This window comes from Rhinopithecus roxellana, chromosome 14 (assembly GCF_007565055.1).
Source record: "Rhinopithecus roxellana isolate Shanxi Qingling chromosome 14, ASM756505v1, whole genome shotgun sequence".
In the NCBI taxonomy this organism is placed as follows: Eukaryota; Metazoa; Chordata; class Mammalia; order Primates; family Cercopithecidae; genus Rhinopithecus; species Rhinopithecus roxellana.
In genome coordinates, this window is record NC_044562.1 from 70,289,218 (window position 1) to 70,311,169 (window position 21,952).

A 21,952-nucleotide genomic window follows, 5' to 3' on the forward strand; every position below is an offset into this window, starting at 1 on the left:
AGATGTACCCAGTACCTCAGTTGAAAATGCAGAAATCACCTGTCTTCTGTGGAGCTGTTCCTATTCGGCCATCTTGCTCCGCCCCAGGATTCTTTAGCTAAACCATTTCTCTCTCACCTCTACTGGTTCTCACAGTCCTACAAAAGGAAACAGAAACTCTCAGAAACAAGAAGATTCAGAAGGTAAACCAAAATCTTCCTTATCATTAACTTTATCTAATTAGGTAGAATAAATAAATTCCTATGTACTTAATAGATTAGCCAGTAGAGACTTAAAATCGCAGGATACCAATCCAAAAAAGCTTTAGCTCTAAGATGTGGCCCATGAAATTTAAGAATCATGAAAAAGTAACCAAAGCGTTTATTTATAAGTCTTATTCTTTAACTATACATAAATTTAATTTCAGATGTATCATAGACATAAACATAAAAGATAGAATTATAAAGTTTGTAGAAGATAGCATAAGGTATATATTCACAACTCAGGGGCGGGAAAAAAATTTTAGAAAGGATATGTGAGATTGAGCACAGTGGCTCATGCCTGTAATCACAACACTTTGGGAGGGAGAATTGTTTAAATCCAGGAGTTCAAGACCAGCCTGGGCCACATAGTGAAACCCTGTTTCTTTAAAAAATAAAATTAGCTGGGCATGGTGGTGTGTGCCTGTAATACCAGCTACTTGGGAGGCTGAGGTGGGAGGATCACTTGAGCCAGGAAGGTCAAGGCTGCAGTGAGCCAAAATCACGCCACTGTACTCCACCCTGGGTGATAGAGTGAGACTCTGTTGGAAAAAAAAGAAAGAAATAATATGTGCAACGATAGCAATTTAAATAATTGACAAATTACACTTTATCAAAATTTAAAACTTCTGTTTATTAAAATACACATTAAAAGAAAATTAATAGACAAGCTATAGACTGGAGGTAATATTTTTGAAACATACGTCTGACAGAGGACTTGAATCCAAAATATACAAAGAACTCCTACAACTCAATAACAAACAAAACAAACTATTGTAATTTTAAATGAGCAAAAAGTCTTAATCTGTAATAATTGTCTGCTTCACTGATTCAAATAGTTTCAATTTAGTGGAGTAAATAGCTTTTTTTTTTTTTTTTTAATGAAGTGGGAAGAGTTGATTTAAACAAACCTGACTAAGCACCACCTGGTGGCAGAGGTTTTGAATTGCAGCTTGAGTTTTTGTGGGATATTTTTTAAAGGTAAAGTTTGAAGAGTGAATCTGCAGAAATAGACTTGAAAACAGTAAGAAATTCTAATAAAATGACAGCCAAATTAGATTTTACCACAGTAAAACTGAAACAAAAGAGCAAAGTCAATTCATCTATGCACTGAAATATCTATTGATATTATAAGATAAGATAAGGATATAACATAATATCCAGCCAAATATTTATTTGGTAGAATTTTAATTGAATATTAATACAATACATATAAGTTGGCTATTTGTGTGCCATGTATTCAACATGTAGTATTGCATTTAATCTTCCTAAGAACTCTGTAAAGTACAGGACCACTCTATAGAATATTTCCATGGTTAAAATTTCCCAGTAGAATATATCTTTATTTTTAATAACCAAATCTCATAGAACATATTTATCTCTCAGTACAACATTTTTCTGAGTCCCCTCCCAAAGGTGAAAAAGGATTGAGAAAACTATCGAAAAACAAGTAAAGTCAGTAAGAAAAATGTTTACAATGGAAGAGAAAGTATTACTTAACACAAAGAAACTTTTTGTTAATAACTATATTAGCTATGATCAGAAAGTAACACTATTTTATTTATTTATTTATTTATTTATTTTTCTATTTATTTATTTATTGAGACAAGAGTCTCACTCTGTCACCCAGACTGGAGTGCAATGGCACGATCTCAGCTCACTGCAACCTCCGCCTCCCAGGTTCAGGCGATTCTCCTGCCTCAGCCTCCCGAGTAGCTGGGATTACAGGCATCCATCATCACGCCCAGCCAATTTTTGTATTTTTGTAGAAATGTAGTTTCACCATGTTGGCCAGGTTGGTCTTGAACTCCTGACCTCAGGTGATCCACCCGCCTCAGCCTCCCATAGAAAGTCACATTTTAAGTAACTATAACATAACAGTATTTTTTGTTTTATATATACCTATGAATTTTACTGTGCTTTAGTTGAGTTTTAAGAAGTTGCTGCAGATCTTATAATGCACTGTAATTTTTTTCGAATTAAAAATAATTAAAAGTAGCTTCCCTGTTAGTGTTTTCAGGAGGAGCCTCTACGTTAAGCAGTAGATGCCTGTGTAGTATTATGCTATACCACCTTATATATGAGACCCAAAGAGATTAAACCATTTGCCCGAGCTCCCAGAGCTCGGAAGTGGAGGGATGGCAGCCTGACTCTGAAGGCTGTGTTCTAACCACCCTGAGACACTGCTTCTATTGTGGCTTTGCTTGTATCACACAAATGGTATGTGCCATAGGTCAGTGCTTCTCAAAGTTCTTGGTCAATAGGTTATTAGGTTGAATGTTACCAGTTTTATGTTACCTAAAAGGGAGTTCTGTGGCTAATTAGATTTGGGAAATACCAAGTTTAATGAAATAGAGCATGTTACTTTACTTTTTGCAGCCAAATGTGCACTGTGATTCTCTAAGGTTGGTAGATGAAGAAGGCTTTAGCATTTCCCAGACTTCTTTGTATGAGATTTGTATAGATTAAGAATGTAGGCTGTACGCGAAGGTTCATGCCTGTAATCCCAGCACTTTGGGAGGCTGAGGCTAGAGGATCGCTTGAACCCAGGAGTTTCAGACCAGCCTGGAAAACATGATGAGACTCCTGTCTCTACAAAACAATACAAAAATTAGTTGAGCATAGTGGTGTATGCCTGTGGTTGCAGCTACTTGGGATGCTGAGGTGAGAGAATCACTTGAGCCCAGGAGGTCAAGGCTTCAGTGAGCTGTGATCACACTACTGCGTTCTAGCGTGTGCAATAGAGTGAGACCTGTCTCAAAAACAAAACAACAACAAAAAATGTGTCTGGAGCATAAAACATATAACATACATATGCTATTTATGTATGAGTGTGCACATGTCTGTAAATGTGCCTTATGAAATACAATGTGCATTTATTTGACTCACACAACAAGACGTCTGGGGCAGGGGAGCCCAGGGTCAGGCTCCTTTCTCTTTCCCTTTCTGTTCTGTTTTCAGCAAGCTGGCATTCACTGCCATGCTTGTTACCTCATACACACCAGATTTTGCTGCACCTCCAGGCTTTACAGCTGTATTCCACAAAGGAAGAAAAAAGAAAGAAGCAGTGCCAGCACTCCCACTTACAATTCAGTGACCAACACAGTGGCATAAAGGCCACCCTGTAGGACCACCCCCAGCTGCAGGGAGCCTGTGAATTAGGGTTTTTACTTTTAAGCCTCTGTATCAGTGAGTTCTGATGTAGATAAATTGCAAAAGTTGATTCTCACTCACATGACATGTCATCAGCTGCAGGTTGGCTGCAGTTCTGCTCAATATGTCTTCTTTATTTGGGGGCTCAGACTGAAGGATCAGCCCCTCTCAGGCCATGCCCTTCCCATGGCGGAGGGAAAAAGGAGGTGGCAGAACCATGTGATTGCTGTTGAAGACACACTCAAAAGTGGCATTTGTTACTTTCCCCACATCCCGTTGGCCTAAAGAAGTCACATGCCAATGCTGATGTAAACAGGGCAAGGAAGCACAATCCTCTTACAAAAGGGGTCACAGATATATATATATCAATATAATCTTTCCTAATATAATAAAAGCAGGCAAATGAGAATAGGTGAGGAAATGGAAGTTGAGTCATCAACCTGTTTGCTACAGGTCACACACACGTGCTCTAGCTTTTCATTTGCTTTTAGAGCATTTCACAGGACAAGTATTCACTACATCAAAACTATAGTTTTGAGCCACATCAAGTCTTGTTTTTTTTTTTGTTTTGTTTTGTTTTGTTTTGTTTTGTTTTGTTTTTTGATGGGGTGTTACTCTATCGCCCAGGCTGGAGTGCAGTGGCATGATCTCAGCTCACTGCAGCCTCGACCTCCTGGGCTCAGGTGATCCTCCCATCTCAGCCTCCATGAATAGCTGAGACTATGGGCACACACCACCATGCCCAGCTAGTTTTTGGATTTTTTGTAGAGACAAGCTTTCACCATGTTTCCCAGGCTGGTCTCAAACTCCTGGACTCAAGTGATCTGCCCATCTCGCCCTCCCAAAGTGCTGGGATTACAGGCATGAAGCACTGCACCTGGCCATTGTCCTTTTCATAAAATAACTACCTATAGAAAAATTCCAGCATAAAATATTCTTTAATATGTGAATTATGTCAGAGAATGTTATTAGACAGATTGTATCTTGCCATACATTAAAATCCACCTTTAAATCAAGGTGATATACATGAGCAAAGCTTATTTTTAAGCCAGGAGAATTTCAGAAAATACAGTCATGTACAGTTATTAAAATTATTTTTTTCTTCTGAATCAGGTGCTATCATATCATGCAACATGTTCAAAAGCTGAAGTTGACAAGTTTAAGGTAAGGAAGAAAATGGTTTCCTTATTAGTGCATACAATTAAACTTCTCTTGGCTTCCTGAGCTCTGTCACTTGCCTCTAGAGAATTAATCCTCCTCATTGGGAGCTGGAGGACTAGCACCGGGCAAAGGTGTGTTTGTATATTTCTGTTTTAGAGGGGAAGAGGGACTTATATATAACTGAGTAGTCGTTTTATAATCATTTACATGATTCAGTATTTCTTCCCATTTAATAAGAAAGCACAATATCAGGGGAAAAAATCTGTAATATGGTGAGAGGCAGGACACCTGGTTTTGGCATCGGTTTTACCTCTAATTTGCTGTTCAGTTAAAAGCTTAGGGCTGTATTTCCATCTGTAAAAATATATGACTAGATTGAGATAATAATAGCTAACACTGTGTGCCAGACTCACTACCAGGCATTTTACCTGCATTAACTCATTTAATCCTCACAATCCTGTGAAAAGCAAACTATTTTACAGATGAATAAATGGAAGCACGGAGATGCCAGGCCACGGTCAAACAATTGTAAGAGGTGTAGCGATATGGCCCCAGAACTGGAGTTCTTAACCACTGTGCTTCCCTACCGCACAGGGTGATCCCCTTTCAACTCCAACATCTGATGAGTCTATGAATGAGTGTTAGATATTCCTTATCACCTTAGTTACTACTATTTCCTTAAGTGCAGTTCAGAATTCTTGCTTGTGTCCCTGCACTCCTACCAGGCAGTTTAGCAATGAGCAAAACACTGGAGTAATGGGAAACTGATTTCCTTTCCTTTTGAAAGTTTTGGTGCCTGTCTTTTTACATATAGGTGGCGGTTCAGAAAATTATCAGGAAAAGCTACCACAGTCATGAGAAAGATCATGTTTTGTATTGCAATACTAGAATGTAGTATCACTTGGTGATGGCTACTTTTCTAAGAGTCCCATTTGCATATATATGGCGCAGAGACCATTGAGCCTAAGAATTGAATCACATCGTTAGAACTGAGCACATGAATGATGAAAGGGAGCAAAGGAAGATGTTTGTTCCAAACACTGAGAGTAGGGATAAAAGAACTCCTTGCAAGGGCCAGAAGCAGCACATATACTGTGAGCGTAGGAACTACTTGGGCTCCATCCAAGGATAGGGTCTATTATTGACTTAGAGAGATGCTTTGGGGAAAGACCTACAATTGTAACACAGATAAAAAGGGAGAGATAAGGTGACAGCTGACAGCAGAGGGAGGAGACAGAACAACTAAAACTACAGCAGTCAGGGCTCATTTGTTGCAGAGGAAAACATCCTGCATACCAGCTTGAACTAAAGCTCCATCAGGACAGCACTAATTGTATGTTTTATTCACTGCTGTATCTCTCCTTCCTTTTATGGTCCTTGGGATATAGTAACATTCAATAAATACTTGTTGAATGGATGAATGAATGGATGGATAAGTGAATGAATAAATAAATCCAAAGAGTACCAATGGTTCTAGTACTCGAAGCAATTAGTCATTAATTTTAAAATGGTGATAATATGTAATTATTTTATGTATTTCATATAAATTTTACTTAATGGATATAAATTTTATAAATAGTTCCATCAAAAATATTTAAGCCTTTTTTATTTTAGCCAATAAAGTTCAATTATTCAGAAATCCTATTTATGAAAATATCCAGTTCCTGCTAACATGCTCATATAATGTTTATATTGTATTTTTGCTATTATTATAATTATCATCATTGCTAAAAGAGGGAAGTGGTAGGCAAGAAGAAAGACAGCAAAGATGATAATATGAGCTTTGACTCATATGACCAAATATGACTGCAAGAGCTGCCCAGAGATATAGCAGGCCAAAATCCATAGTCGTTTACTTTTTTTTTTCTTTTGAGACAGTCTGGCTCTCTGTCACCCAGGCTGGAGTACAGTGGCACAATCTCGGCTCACTGCAACCTCCACCTCCTGGGTTCAAGCGATTCTCCTGCTGCAGCCTCCCAAGTAGCAGGGATTACAGGCACACATCACCATGCCCTGCTAATTTTTGTATTTTTAGTAGAGACGGGGTTTCACCATGTTGGTCAGGTTGGTCTCAAATTTCTGACCTTGTGATCTGCCTCCCAAAGTGCTGGGATTACAGGTGTGAGCCACTGCGCCCGGCCTAGCTGTTTACTTTCTAAAGGCGCCAACATTTAGGCTTAATTTTTTGCTTAAAGAAAACGTCCTGGAATTTAGTATGCATTTCTATTGTTAGCTCACAAATATACTAAATATGAAGTATTTAAATTTGAGAAAAAAGGGTTATTTCATCTTAAAATTATCAAGATTGAGAACTTAACTGATTTACTCTAGATTTTATCATGAAAGATATTAGCTGCCGGGCGCGGTGGCTCAAGCCTGTAATCCCAGCACTTTGGGAGGCCGAGACGGGCGGATCACGAGGTCAGGAGTTTGAGACCATCCTGGCTAACACGGTGAAACCCCGTCTCTACTAAAAAAATACAAAAAGCTAGCCGGGCGAGGTGGCTGGCGCCTGTAGTCCCAGCTACTCGGGAGGCTGAGGCAGGAGAATGGCGTGAACCTGGGAGGCGGAGCTTGCAGTGAGCTGAGATCCGGCCACTGAACTCCAGCCCGGGACAGAGCAAGACTCCGTCTCAAAAAAAAAAAAAAAAAAAAAAAAGATATTAGCTAGTATCCTACTACAATGTAATTGAGATATAATAGATGATTTTAACCATTTTAAAACGGGAGTTTTCTTGATATATACAGTAAATAAAACATTATTCTAATTGGTAGTTGATGTCTGTTATAACTGCAGCAATAACATTAAAATGTAGTGGGCTTAAAATAATCCTGCACATAGACAGTGAAAAGCGTTTACTGAGATTCCAGGCTGGAATACATGCAATGGCAGTTTTCTATCATTGTAGCTAAATAACAGTAAATACGTGCTTTGTTTTGACCAATATATATGACAAACCATGTTTACGTTCAAGTATATTGTCTTTCTTCCTATCTGCAGTACTTTTTTTAACAAAGATGATTGTAAAAAAATTTTTTTTAAATGTGCAATGATTTGAAGTCTGGAATCAGAGTTATCCATGAGATTTCATGAGTTAAAGCAGGGGTCCTCAACCCAGGCCATGGACTGGTACTAGGCCACACAGAAGGAGGTGAGCAGCAGGTGTGCAAGCATTACCACCTGAGCTCCGCCTCCTGTCAGATCAGCAGTGGCATTAGATACTCATAGGAGTGCAAACCCTATTGTGAACTGCGCATGTGAGGGATCTACGTTGTGTGCTCCTTATGAGAATCTAATGCCTGATGATATGAGGTAGAACAGTTTTATTCCAAAACCATCCCCACACCCCCACTCCTCCCAGGTCCATGGAAAAATTGTCTTCCATGAAACTGGTCCCTGGTGCCAAATAGGTTGAGGACCACTGAGTTAAAGGACGCCTGAGTCCCAATGTATTGGACTACACCCAACCAGACTAGTGATCCGTGATTCAGAACTTAAGCCAGAGTTTGGGAAGAAACTGATTCATCCAGTGCTGACAAAAATCTGGAGGTCAAATTTTACACACGTACATATGATAGACTTCAGTTGGAACCCAAGCTGCACCACATCTGGGATGCAGAAATGTCTGGGAGACAAGTGAGTTGTAGTTATTTATATGAGAGACTAACAGGCCTTCTGAGTCAAGAACTCTTCCTCATGAAAGTTAAGGCCACAGAACTCAGTGTCTAGATGATTCCAAGTTCAGCATGAAGTTTTTACCTTGGATTTATCCCTCACCTCAGCCTCCCATGGATCCATGTTCTTAGCTGAGAATATGAGTAAACACAGAAGGCATGGACTTTGGTATAGTTTCAGTGCACTAAATGCTCCTGATAGAATGAGGGTCAGCGTGCCAACAGCACACAACAGAAGGCAGCAGCCTAATGAAGGAAGCATCACTACGGACCCGTGGCAGGGCCCCTTCCTACCTGTGTGACCAGCAGAAGCTGATGGCATCGATGGAATCAATGCAGGCTCAGTGGTCACATTTTAAGGACAGGTAAGGTATACCCTGAATACTCCCAAAAATAAGTAGGAGAGATGGAGACTCTGTACTATTGGAGAATGTGATATATACACGATTAATTACTCTTAGTTTGGTACCACTTGTACTCAGAGATTGTGGGGTCTACAGGAAGATTGGTTTCACATAAGACAAACCTGTAGTGAATCTTTAATAATCATTAATGCTAGGCTGATGCCATCTTAGCCTTCCTCATATCTGGTCTTCCTATTTCACACCCCTTTATGTTTTGGGATTTTCTCCCCCATTCTAGAATGCCTTGTTAGGGGGAGCATTGTTGTTCTGTTTTATTCTGATAACCCTATTACTTCTGTTGGGAAAAATTTCCTTGAGGAGTGTGTAGTAGTGATGGCTGAGAGAATGGGATTCGAGTGTGAAAACCTTTCTAGAAGTGTCCTTGGACTGCCCAGCAAGAATAAATAGATAAAACAACATATAATTACTCATCCAAGAATGTCAGAATTTGGGTTTATTTTTCCTGATTCTGATATATCATTTATACTTCAAGAAACAGTCTTTCTTGTAGGTTCACCTATACACAAAAAGATCACAGAACTTCCTGGAACTAATGAATTAACTATTTTGAAAGTCTGATTCAGGTTGTAGTATCAATAAATTATGCCTTATGAGTTGATTGTCCTGTGCATCTAATGAGGAAACCAGGATCTAAAAAACGGTTTTTAATCCTCATTAACATTTACTGATCTTCCATGAACTTGAAATAAGAAAGTTATATACAGAAAATTTGTGCAGATTTTAGTGAATGTTTATATCTCTGCAGCTCTGTGCTAACAGGAATAATGTATAAAGACCATATTGACAATTACATCTCCTTGAAGATGGCTGGTTTAAAGGCTTTCAATAACCTAAAGATCCCAGCTGTGATAATATAAGAAAATGAGTTTAGTACCCCAATTATATGCTCCTGTAATTTTATGGACTTTCCTTAGATTCCAATGCGGTGGACAGACCAAACAGTTATCACTATATATTGCCAGTTTACCAATTAAAATCAACTCATGGACGTTGTGGTGTTATATTGCCACCTTGTATCATCCCTTCCTTCAATTGAGAACTGCATGGGTTATGGCTGCAATCAGAGATGAACTCATTTACAGCACTATAACTGCCTCAGTAATTAAGCACCAATAACTCAGGTTGGGGTTTGGGTTTGGACTACCTCATACATATTTCAGGTTTTCAATGTTAATGCCTAGGCCACAAATTAATATCCTGGCAAATAAAATAAAATAAAGTACCAAGAATAGGTATTCCTTGTGGCATTTATATACTGAAATAAGAATGACTGCATCAAAAATAGGATCTTATGGCCTCCTTTGCAGACTGAGCAATAGGATGTTATTTACTAGGCTTAAAAAATAAATTAGATTTGAGAAGACACTTTAATCCATGAAATAGTCTAACATGTATAATAAGAAGCTTCAGCCCTCAAGACTGCCTTTACAGCTATGCCAGGAGATGTGTCTGCCATATGCCCTGCACTAGAGCCCCTTGCACAGCAGGCAGGTGCAGGGCTGCCCCCCTCCCCTTGGTTGGCCAAGTGCATGGGGTGCCTTTTAGTAGTTGATCTGCCAGGTGGTGTTCCTTTCTCCATTTGGCACAAAGGCATTACACACGCTAGCCATCGCCCTGTGCAATCAATTTCCAAGCCCTGGAAGAGCCCAATCCTTGCAGCGGCCCCTTGCAGAGGCAGAGTGCACTATGCAGACAGAGGATAACACCATGGCATTTACCCAAACTTAGGTGACACAGAGAATGCCGAAGAGGAAGAGGGGTAGACCTGAGTCCCATGGACAGCTGCAGGATGGCAAAGGCTGGGGAGCTTACTACCCACCCCATCGGTAGGGGCACATCCAGCTCCTCCCGCTCAGGGCGGATGACCCATAGAGGCTCCTCCACAGCCAGGGATAAAGCAGGACTTCTGGGTACCAGAAAGAGGGCAGGAGCTTTGTCTTGTTTCTCTGCAGTCTCAGTTCTCATGGCCTTCCTGAAATGCTACCTTCTGAAATGCCAACAGTGGCTTTTCAGTGCATCTCGGCTCATTTCTAAGGTTGTTTAAAAGATTACTTCGAAGCCATATAAAAGGAATTCGGTACCTAGCCTATGCTGTCTCCTCTTCTGTGCCTGCCTTTGGAATTTAGGAAGTTGTTTTGACTTTAAATAGTATTTATGCCAAGTTTAATATCCGAGTTTTTGTTTTGTTTTGTTTTGTTTTTTTATCGTCAGGGAAAGTTATTGAACCTTCACCAGGAAATTGACTGCAGAGGAAACAGCTGCATCAGCACCCTAAAGGGCATCTCCTGCTCACAAGCAGCAGCAGAGCCAGGCGGCTTGCACTGCTCAGGACGCATCCACAAATATGCGAAGTGCTTTGCGTTCAAATGTCCAGCTCTCTTTATGAATTGTGTCTTAATCAAATGCCACATCAGAAAAAGGATGGTTGTACTTTGTCACTCTTGAGTATTGAAGATAGTGGCAGAGGGCAGGGGAGTGGGTGCTGGGCATGAGGGGAACCAGGTCTGCAAGCCCAGGCTGGTCTTTCCTCCTGCTGAGCTAAGCGGCTAGTGATTGAAGGCCCTTCAAGGACTCGCCTGACCAAAATACATCCTGTAGTGACCCTGACCTCCCCTCACATCAACGTCAGCAGCCGCTGTTTGTCACTTCTATATGAAAACAAAGCGAGGACACTGTCCCCACAAGGTCACTGTGAACATCTCCTTTCCCTGGGAGGAAGAGTGGGCCTGGAGGGTTTTCTCCCATCTTCTCCCTCCCCCGTGTTAGCACAGCAGAGTTCACTGCATTCCCTAAGTGTCACACAGGAAAGCTCAGGAAGTCTGAACCTGAGGCAGTGAAATAAAGGAGGGTTCATTTTTGTTTCAGAGTGCTAGGAACAAAGCGGCGACAAGTCCTGAAGGTACGATGGAGAGCAACAGTGTGGCCCAGTGAGATCCCTGACTCCTGAACTGTGAAGGGAACTGGAGAGGTTAAAGTCATCAGAACCTTCCAGAACGCTGGGGCATCTGAGACTGTATCACTTTATCTTCCTTTTGGTTTTCCTCTAATTAGATCCATTGATAACTCTAGCTGTGGAGTCAGGAAATGAAGAACACATAGCCCCTCACCTCAGTGAGAGGGACTTGAGTTAGCCATCACAATGGGTGGCCTTCCCTCTGCTGTTCATTCAGTATGCGCAGAGCTACAACCTCCTCGCTGTTGGGCTTCTGTAGCCCTCAATCTCCAGTTGCACACTGGCTATCATTGTACAGTCATCGTGGGGTCCTCATCACCGCCCACCCCCACATGCGGTCCTGTCCATTCTGCTTTCCAAAAATCTCCTGCTCCTGTCCATCCTCACAGCCTTCACCAGTTCAGATCCTCACTCTCCCTCAGGCAGGCCATTATTGTACACTGCTCTCCTAGCTGGGCTCCCGCCTCCTGCTGTTGACCCTATCCCAGATCCATCCTGTGCAGAGCTAACAGGTGAACAGATGAACGCTTCTGTTGGCGTAGGTTCCAGCTCACAAAGTTTAGTATCTTCTATATGCCTCTAAATTCTTTCAATCTGAATTATTTAATTGGACATTAAAAGTATTCTAAACTAACTTTCAGCTTACTTTTCCAGCCTGATTCCCATGCTCACACTGACCCATCCTTAATCAAATAGTTCTACTTGGTGTTTTCTGCCCATTCCCTGTCCTCTTATATGTTTGCACCCATCCTTCTCCCTATCTGTATATATAAAGCCCTAACAATCTATCTGACCCTTCTCAACTGCCCCTTTCTCCATGAAGTCATTCCTGCTGTCCTTCAGTCAAAAGTGACCTTCTCATTTGCCCTTCTTCCCGCCATATTCATCACTTTCTACCTTGCAACATAAATCTTGGTGCACCTGTCTACTCAAATGATTAAAGCAGATGCATTTTTAGGAGAGAATCCTAGACTTACTCATTGGGTAACCCTTATGTCACCTAAAGCCATGCCTTGCACCTGGGTGCTGGAGAAATTTCTACCTTGTGACCAAATTCCTTGAAATGTTTACCATTTTTATGGCAAAAGAAATTATAATGCTTGGGTGGGATTTTGAACAGGGACTTATGACAATGGAAATTTCTGACAATTTCGTCCCAACCCTTGCTTTATGCTGTTTGAAATTCCTTGTTTTTATGTTCCTGGTTGTTGTCCTGTGCACCCTAAACTATATGAAAATAAAGGAATTCCTTTCCTTTGTTTAGGATAGGTACTGGCCCTATCCTCTTTGGAGTGTGCTGTAGTGATAGTGTCTCTCTTCCCTGCTGGAGGCAAAAGCCCCTTGCCTTTAACTCTTAGTTGATTCAGCAGTTTCTTTACTATTAAATAAGTTTCTTCATTCATGTATCCTGCTACCACCACCCTGCTGACTAAATTTTTTAAACCGATTTTTTTGACCTTCAAAACACCTAATATTTCATTATTTGTATTTGTATTTACTATTTTATATAGTTCTATACTCTGTCTTTTCTGTTTTTGAAATCATGCTCTGGTTTGGCTGTTCTTCCTGTTTTTTCTCAGTTGGAAATAATTCATCCAAAATCTTTTAAGTGTTTGTGAATCATAACTCTTTTGGTCTCAAGACACCCTGTGAAATAGGAAGTTAGGAGACAATGTCTGGCCAAAGGGTTTTCTGTAGTCTCAGTAGCCGGACCTGCCCTTTTAACAGTCTTTGTAAGACCATGGACACAGTAAGACAAGAGCAAGCAAATGTATAAAAAGACAACGCAGCCACCAGACCTTTTGGTTGATTTCCATTTCTAGGCTTCAGGTTTCCTCATCTGCAAAACAAAACCATTTCTAGCTAAAAAATGCTATAATTTTATGAACCTGTAAAATTCATCTCTAGGAGAAAAGGGGAAAATAAAACATAAGACAACATAAATGTTGACAAAGCATTTAGGGATTTTTATGATTTTTGAATACTCAAATTTTTGAATTCAAGCTCTGTTCAAGATAGCTCAGTTTGATTTAATTACATATAAGTAATTTCCATGTATAACTCCCCAATGCAATCCCTCCCTCCTCCCCCCTCCCCCCTCCCCATGATAGACCCCAGTGTGTGATGTTCCCTTCCCGAGTCCAAGTGATCTCATTGTTCAGTTCCCACCTATGAGTGAGAACATGCGGTGTTTGGTTTTCTCTTCTTGTGATAGTTTGCTAAGAATGATGGTTTCCAGCTGCATCCATGTCCCTACAAAGGACGCAAACTCATCCTTTTTTATGGCTGCATAGTATTCCATGGTGTATATGTGCCACATTTTCTTAATCCAGTCTGTCACAGATGGACATTTGGGTTGATTCCAAGTCTTTGCTATTGTGAATAGTGCCGCAATAAACATACGTGTACATGTGTCTTTGTAGTAGACTAATTTATAATCCTTTGGGTATATACCCAGTAGTGGGATGGCTGGGTCATATGGTACATCTAGTTCTAGATCCTTGAGGAATTGCCATACTGTTTTCCATAATGGTTGAACTAGTTTACAATCCCACCAACAGTGTAAAAGTGTTCCTATTTCTCCACATCCTCTCCAACACCTGTTGTTTCCTGACTTCTTAATGATTGCCATTCTAACTGGTGTGAGATGGTATCTCATTGTGGTTTTGATTTGCATTTCTCTGATGGCCAGTGATGATGAGCATTTTTTCATGTGTCTGTTGGCTGTATGAATATCTTCTTTTGAGAAATGTCTGTTCATATCCTTTCCCCACTTTTTGATGGGGTTGTTTGTTTTTTTCTCGTATATTTGTTTGAGTTCTTTGTAGATTCTGGATATTAGCCCTTTGTCAGATGAGTAGGTTGCAAAAATTTTCTCCCATTCTGTAGGTTGCCTGTTCACTCTGATGGTAGTTTCTTTTGCTGTGCAAAAGCTCTTAAGTTTAATTAGATCCCATTTGTCAATTTTGGCTTTTGCTGCCGTTGCTTTTGGTGTTTTAGACATGAAGTCCTTGCCCATGCCTATGTCCTGAATGGTACTACCTAGATTTTCTTCTAGGGTTTTTATGGTATTAGGTCTAACATTTAAGTCTCTAATCCATCTTGAATTAATCTTCGTATAAGGGGTAAGGAAAGGATCCAGTTTCAGCTTTCTACTTATGGCTAGCCAATTTTCCCAGCACCATTTATTAAATAGGGAATCCTTTCCCCATTTCTTGTTTCTCTCAAGTTTGTCAAAGATCAGATGGCTGTAGATGTGCGGTATTATTTCTGAGGACTCTGTTCTGTTCCATTGGTAAAGCCCCTCATGACTATATTATATTTGCAAGGTAATATAATAATACTCATGAGGAAGATATGTGATTACTTGGGTAAAACAAGAGACTCAATCTCATCAGTCTCAAAACTATACACTAATGATACCTATAAATGTTTAAATAATAAAAATGTCTTAAATAATAAGAAATAGCAGTGTACAAAAACATGTACATGTCCATCATCTCACTTGAGGCTCACAAAGTCTTGGTGAGGGCAGGGTTAGCATATCTCCATTTTACGTAGAAGGCAGCTAAGGATCAAATAACCAGAAAGAAAAATGGAACCCCTCTGCTTTGGTTTTTCTTCTGCAATGTTTTGTGTGATCTTGAAGACAATGCTTTTCTTCAAGTGGTGGAGTAGGAAAATGGAAGCAATGTCATGGAGTTTCATTCTTAAGTCATTTATTTTGATTCAGCTATTATTCTTGGAATCTTGGTGGCATTTTGACATGTTGAGGGTCAAATAAGCATGAATGGTAATGACATCTGAGAAAGGCAGACAGAATTGTTGGCTGAACTTAACATATTGACTTTTAGTAAGACTGTTTATGGTACTCTTTGGGCAATTAATATGTAATGTTGTTTTATTAGAAACTTCTTTTTGCATTGTGGTTGTGCTATCCATGTGACATTTTGCCCTGGAGGTTTAGATTGCTTGGAAACCTAAGGAAATTGGAAACAGTAACATTATGGAGACATTGCATCATTCTTAGCAAGAGAGTATATGATTCATTATTCTGACATCTCGCCTGTCTTCCTTACAGTCTGATTGGCTATCTAGCTGTATCGAAATCTCTTGACATCTGGAAAGCTCAGAGGAAAAAGAGCAGTCCCACTCTATTATCCTGTGCTCTCCAGGCCTGCCAAGTACCTTGTACGAAAGATAACAAGGATACGAGATTGCAAACATCAGTTTCATGATAAAGCACTTGTCAGGTGATAAAGTCTTATGTTTAAGGCATGAGCACTTATGAACTAGAGACTGTTTGGGGGAAGATATGAAGTGAAGAATGTGAGACTGGGCTTGCAATTTTATGATATTTCCTATAGTGATACTTGTATTGGGAACATCATAGATGGTAATCTGCACATCTGAAATATGATGATTTTAACATAAAACTCTCAAGGTAAAATTTTAAAGATTTTTCAAAATTTTTAGCTATTCTGAATTAGCTCCTGATACTGTTTCAATTTGTGTGTGTGTGTGTGTGTGTGTGTGCACGTGCTTCAACTTAATGGGACAGTCATATGATTTGGAGTTTCAACTCTGGCTTTACAAAAGGATCTCATGGCAATTCATTGTCTCCAAAGAGAGAAGCAAATGGAAAAGCCCTGAGAAAAGAGGGTCTGAGATGAAGCACTTTGGCCACTGGGTGCCATCCTTGCTCCACGTAAGGATTTGCTGAGCCACATTTCTAGGAAAATGGTTAAAACCCCAAAGACAGTAATTTAAAAGTAATTTCGAGACATAATAATGTTTGTGTGTACGCATGACCTGGAATATGTTAGTGACATGGACAGCTTATTCATTTGCCCAGGCACAAGGTGGAGGGACTGGGGGACTCTCCCCTTTGGTTTAGCCTTAAGAACAAAGCCTGGGTAAGGCCCTTGTGCTTGCTGTATCCCAGTGAGGCAGCCAGTTGGTGGCCAAGGAGGCACCATGGAGGTCTGGTGACTGTTGATGAGGTGGTGCAGTAGGCATCTGGAGGTCAGCGGGTCAGATGCTACATTAATTCTTTTTATTGTGGTGTGTAATTGCAGCATGTATGCAGCCAGGAGACTTGAGCCTCGCTGTCTGTGTGCCTGCACTCTATCCCTTCAATGCATTCATTTCCTTGCCAGAGCTGATAGAGCCATCAAGCACTCCTTCTCTTCCCTTTCCCTGGAATGCTGCATGTTGGTGAAATGGTAGCTCTGTTGAGGTGCTTTTTGCTTCCCTAGAAGCAATTCATAACATTCACAAAGACAACACCTTAGCCAGATATCAGAACATCTACAGTCAATACACAACATCTGTGCAGGATTTTTCTGTCTTTGGATTTGATGTCCATATCTATATACAACCAAGGAATTAAACTCAGCATTATGAACAAGAATAGTCACAGAGAATATTCTAAGACTTTCATGTAATTCAGAATGATGTTTCCATCCAGGGACTAAAGCATTTCACTGAGACTGAAAGGAATTAGGCTATGAACAAGTCAGAATTTTAATAAAAATTGAAAGTCTGTTACAGTCCCACTGTAACAGAAAACTCTAGAATCGTTTCTATAAGACCACATGGTAGAAGGGATCTAAGTTCAAAACAGATTTCACCTCATCCCCCCAGACTGGGGGCCCCAGCATCTGGCCTCACGCTGGCTCTGAAAGCCTTCCCAGAGCAGCATCCACAGGTACTTCTTTACAGTCACTGTAATTAAATCCACACCCGTGAAAGGCGAAAGCCTGAGAAGGGCTGGTAAGAACTTACAGTAAGGCTGTGTTCAACCTATCCAGGGATAAAAGGTTTAATACTGTTCTGTCATTAAGCATCTACAGGTGGACGGACTTTCAAATACATTTCCTGGGCTTTCTGTAGGATAACATGACACCAATCATTATACGTTTTCAAATATTACTGTTCACTAAGAGAAATCCTATGATAAGCACAGCATTTTTACTCATTCCAAGTGCTTTCATAGCTCTTATTTCACTGAATGTTAACAGCAAGCCTCTGAAGGAGGCATCAGTGGCTCTATCCCATTTAAGGATCAGGCAGCTAAGAGAGATGTTACGCTGCCAGTTTGGAGACCTTGGTTCATGCTGCTGAGGTCCTTTTCTTAGGCCCCACTATATGCTCAGTCTACTCCATGTGATGGTCATCTGGAAAATAAACATTTACTGAACATTTTACCAGCTGCCAGGCCTGTTTTTGGTGCCTTACCTGTGTTAATTCATTTAGTCTTCACAAAAACCCTACTATTATTTTTCTTATTTTACACATGATAAAACTGAGGTACAAAGAGAAATGCCCAGGTAATTACATTGCACACATTAAGAAACTGAGATATGGTTGGGCATGCTGTATTTGTAAGATCCTTTTTGAAATGGCATGGAATGCTTTTTGTTTGAGATTCTTCTGGCCTTGGCTTGACCCTCTCCTTATCGTCCGATTGTGAGCCCTTGAATAATCTTGATTTACTTTCTCGATAGATGAGTTCAGGTTTCAAGATTTCAACAGATCTTGCTAAGAATGTTTTGGCTTGTTTGTGTGTTCATTTGTTTGTTTTAAGGTTACATACTTTGAAAAGTAATCCAGCCCCGTTGCTTGAGCAGGTATGATTCCTTAGCCTTCAACATTCTGGAATATCAACTTCAAGGAATATGTTTGTGGGCACTGACAGCACTTATTTTCTCCAAAGGGCAAATTTCAAACAATTCCTGTGCTGAGTGATCCCATTCCTCTTGCTACTAGGTTCATTTTCCTAACATATACTATAATTCACCTCTGGCCTTCCCGGAGATGGAGATGAGTTCTGTGAAAACCAGGCTTTGTGATTTCTGCGGGAACAGGTGGCCGTCCTCAACACTTGGGCTTAAGTGTGTCAAACAACTCTGTAAACCACTGAAGCTGGCTTTTGAGGAAAACCACTTTTTACTCTTCCCCTGACCACCAACAGAAAAGATTTAGAATTCAGAAATGAACGAGAAGAACGTGAGAGGTTTTCTGTGATGACATTGAACTTCTTTCCCTTTAAAACCATGAAGAAATGTATGCTTCTGCCTGAAATATCTTTTAAACCATCAGTGGTCTTCTTGAAAACAGCTTTCCTCCAGTTCTCTGAGGAGTTGTGTGTGAGGGCAAAAGCCGGTTATTTTGATAACCCTTGAAAGACCACAGGTCCACTATTCTAGTGTTAGCAGTGGCCCTGTCTGCCCTGGGGTGCAAGCAAGCTTCTCTCCCCACAGGAACTCTTTCTCTTGTTGTGTGGTAAATTCATTTGTGGGAAGGCAGGGTAGAAAAGGGCCCAGGGTCTCAGATGTAAAATCTCCTTCCTCTATATAGTATGCAAAAGTCCAAAGTCTTCCCAGGAAGTGTTGACAAAAGGAAAACCTGCCCCACACAATGGGCTACTGCAAAACCATCTGCTACCCTCAGAGCCAGTTGGCCATTGCTAGGGCTGGCTGCTGTGACTCTCCACTAAGCACTCAGGTGGCCCCTTGGGCCAAATATGAGAAGCCTCACATTGCACATGGAGCCCTTGGGTGCTCACTGCAGACTGGCTTGTTCTACAAAGGGGTAAAAGTGGCCTCTGGCAGAGCCTAGGTTTCTCATCTTTCAGCAACCCCTTCTAGAAGGGAATTACACATTCCCAAGTTCCAGTTTGGAAAATATCAGGGACATTTTCTGATTGGCCCACTTGGTTCACATGTCCATCCCTGGACCAGTCAACTGTGATGAGGAGTGTGTGCTTAGAAAAGTGTGTCGGCCGGGCGCGGTGGCTCAAGCCTGTAATTCCAGCACTTTGGGAGGCCGAGACGGGCGGATCACGAGGTCAGCAGATCGAGACCATCCTGGCTAACACAGTGAAACCCCGTCTCTACTAAAAATACAAAAACTAGCCGGGCGAGGTGGCGGGCACCTGTAGTCCCAGCTACTCGGGAGGCTGAGGCGGGAGAATGGCGCAAACCCGGGAGGCGGAGCTTGCAGTGAGCTGAGATCGGGCCACTGCACTCCAGTCCGGGCGACAGAGCGAGACTCCGCCTCAAAAAAAAAAAAAAAAAAAGAAAAGAAAAGTGTGTCAGTTGGAAAAATCAAATCTAGGTGGAAACATGGGGTCGCAGCAGAAGGAGGGCCAGTTCTAGAAAGGAAAGAGGTACCTGGTGGAGAGTATCATAGCTGTCCTTCACAGTACATGCAGGTAACTTTTGCATGACCCCATGCCCTCTTTTATGGCAGGCAGGCATTTCCTGGGATACAGGTGAGATGCTCACAAGAGCCTCTTCATAATGTCTAGAAACTGGGTGACATCCACGAGTGATCGCTCTGTCTGCTGAAGTGGTTCCACAAGTGATGTTGGCTATATTGCATCATTGAAAAGAATGTTCTGCTATGTCCTAAAGCATTTCTATTTCCACAACTAAATAGAAATCAGGGATGACCCCACTGATGCTCACCCTGATTTGACTCTCAAACTTACCCAAATATTATAAGGCAAATAAATATAACTTTCAGGGACATGCCAATTAAATTGGCCCAGGAACTCCTCACTAATGACTAGCCCATCAGGTCTTCTCAGATCAGCCTCTTTCTCTTGTGTTTGAACACTATAGTCTCTGATATATAGAAAAGCACCCTGCAACTCGATCAACCAATAACCCACAGATTTCTTCTAGTCACTTCTTCATGAATTTATTGGGACCTGCTGGATAATTAAGGAGATCAGACAGGCCAAACATTCCTAGATCTGATATTTGAAACTCATAGTAAAATAGCTCATTTCCTAATCTACTTCCTGGACTCATTAGAATTCAATTAGTAGAAGGACATTCCTTCCTAGAGGCTCGTTGGCAGATTTGTGTGTGAACAGTTAACCCGGTGTTAACAAAAGCAGTTACTTGTATCCAAACAGCTCTCTCCAGCTGCAAAGATGAATCCCAAAGCTGTTTAGCCAGGACTGTGCTTATCCTCCCACCAGGATGCAAATATTTTAAGTGGACAGAGTGAGATAAAATGCAGCCAGTGCTGCCCCTGACACTGACCGCATCCTGTGCCTGCTGGATTTTTGGACTTGAAGGTCAGGGGAGGAAGGTGAAGGAAGGGACGCTGGAGACAAGGAGGCAAAGAAAATCCTCCATGACTTTGTTGAAAATTATTTTCCAAATAAACAAGGTTGGGCTTTAAAATGTATGACCACAAATTCTATCAAAGTATGTGGAAATACCCATATATTTCTTGAACAGGAGGAACTGCTCATCAGACCATAAAAAGCAGGAGATTTGAGGGTAGGACAACCTTGAGTTGTTGTTGTTGTTGTTGTTTCTTTCTTTCTTTTTTTTTTTTTTTTTGTCTGCAGTATTTTCTGCAATGTTCTTCAGATGCCTGAATGTAGACTCAGGAAGATTTATTTTTCTTCTAACAGGGTATGTTATAGTTGTCACTCAGCCTTGAAATAGTCTTTCCCTCCAGTGGACCATCAGGCCAGTAATATATTTGCGTAGCTATTCCCAACTGTCACTCCTCTGCCAGCCTTCATGTGTCAGCACTGCACAGTATGCCCAGCCAGCCAATGGCAGGCCTTGAAGCTGCTGCCTTTAAGGGACTTGTTTTCAAAATATTCACAGTCACCCAGCAACAGGAAAAGGAATTTCATTGGCTCTCTCACTGTCAGCTGGAAAGGAGGATGATCCAGATGGGTTTCAGCTGTGAAGATCAAGATGAGACATGGGGGGCGGGGCAGATGTTTGGACACAGAAGCCTCTCAGTGGCAAATGTGGTATTTTATAAGTATCAGATGAAGCAATGTTTTCATCCATAAAAATCAAATGTAAAAAAGTGGCACCATACCAGGGCAGGTAGTTTTCATCTGCAGTGTCATAGGATGCATAAAAGATAGATGTTGCCTCCCCGCAAGTCTTATCTGCCTGATAAAGGGAAGTGCTGCTGAGGGATGGGAAGGGCCTAAGTGGAAAGTGAATTAGGGCTTTTGGTGTGGAAGCAAGCCTCTCTCTGCCAGGACTAACATGCCTTGTAGAGTGGGTATTCTAAATGCAAAGCAAGTTCCCAAAGTGACTCTATCACTATCTGATCCTGTGAATTATCTTGCCCTTAAAAAGTTCATCGTTCTGCTTGACTCTTCAAGCTGATTTTTCTTCCTCAGAGAAGAGCAAAGGAGAGAACCGAGGAACTAGTCAGGGTTGCCTGGGCCTTGAATAACAGGCTACGGTGCCAGCTGTCTACTCTAATTTCTCCTTCATGTGGACCTGGGCTATTCATAGGGAAAGATAAGGTTTTCCTCTTTCTGTTTTACTCTTTTGTTGTTACTATAA

At 41.1% G+C, this 21,952-nt stretch overlaps 1 protein-coding gene across 2 annotated transcripts in view; it reads left to right on the top strand.

Moving 5' to 3' along the window:
- The window catches only part of PDE11A (phosphodiesterase 11A), a 482,346-nt gene that overhangs the window by 327,188 nt on the left and 133,206 nt on the right, over positions 1-21,952 (top strand). For both annotated transcript variants that reach the window (XM_010382456.1, XM_010382461.1), the window contains one exon: positions 4,506-4,556. In XM_010382456.1, coding sequence (XP_010380758.1) covers positions 4,506-4,556 — 51 coding nt within the window. The remainder of the gene's footprint in view (positions 1-4,505; positions 4,557-21,952) is intronic.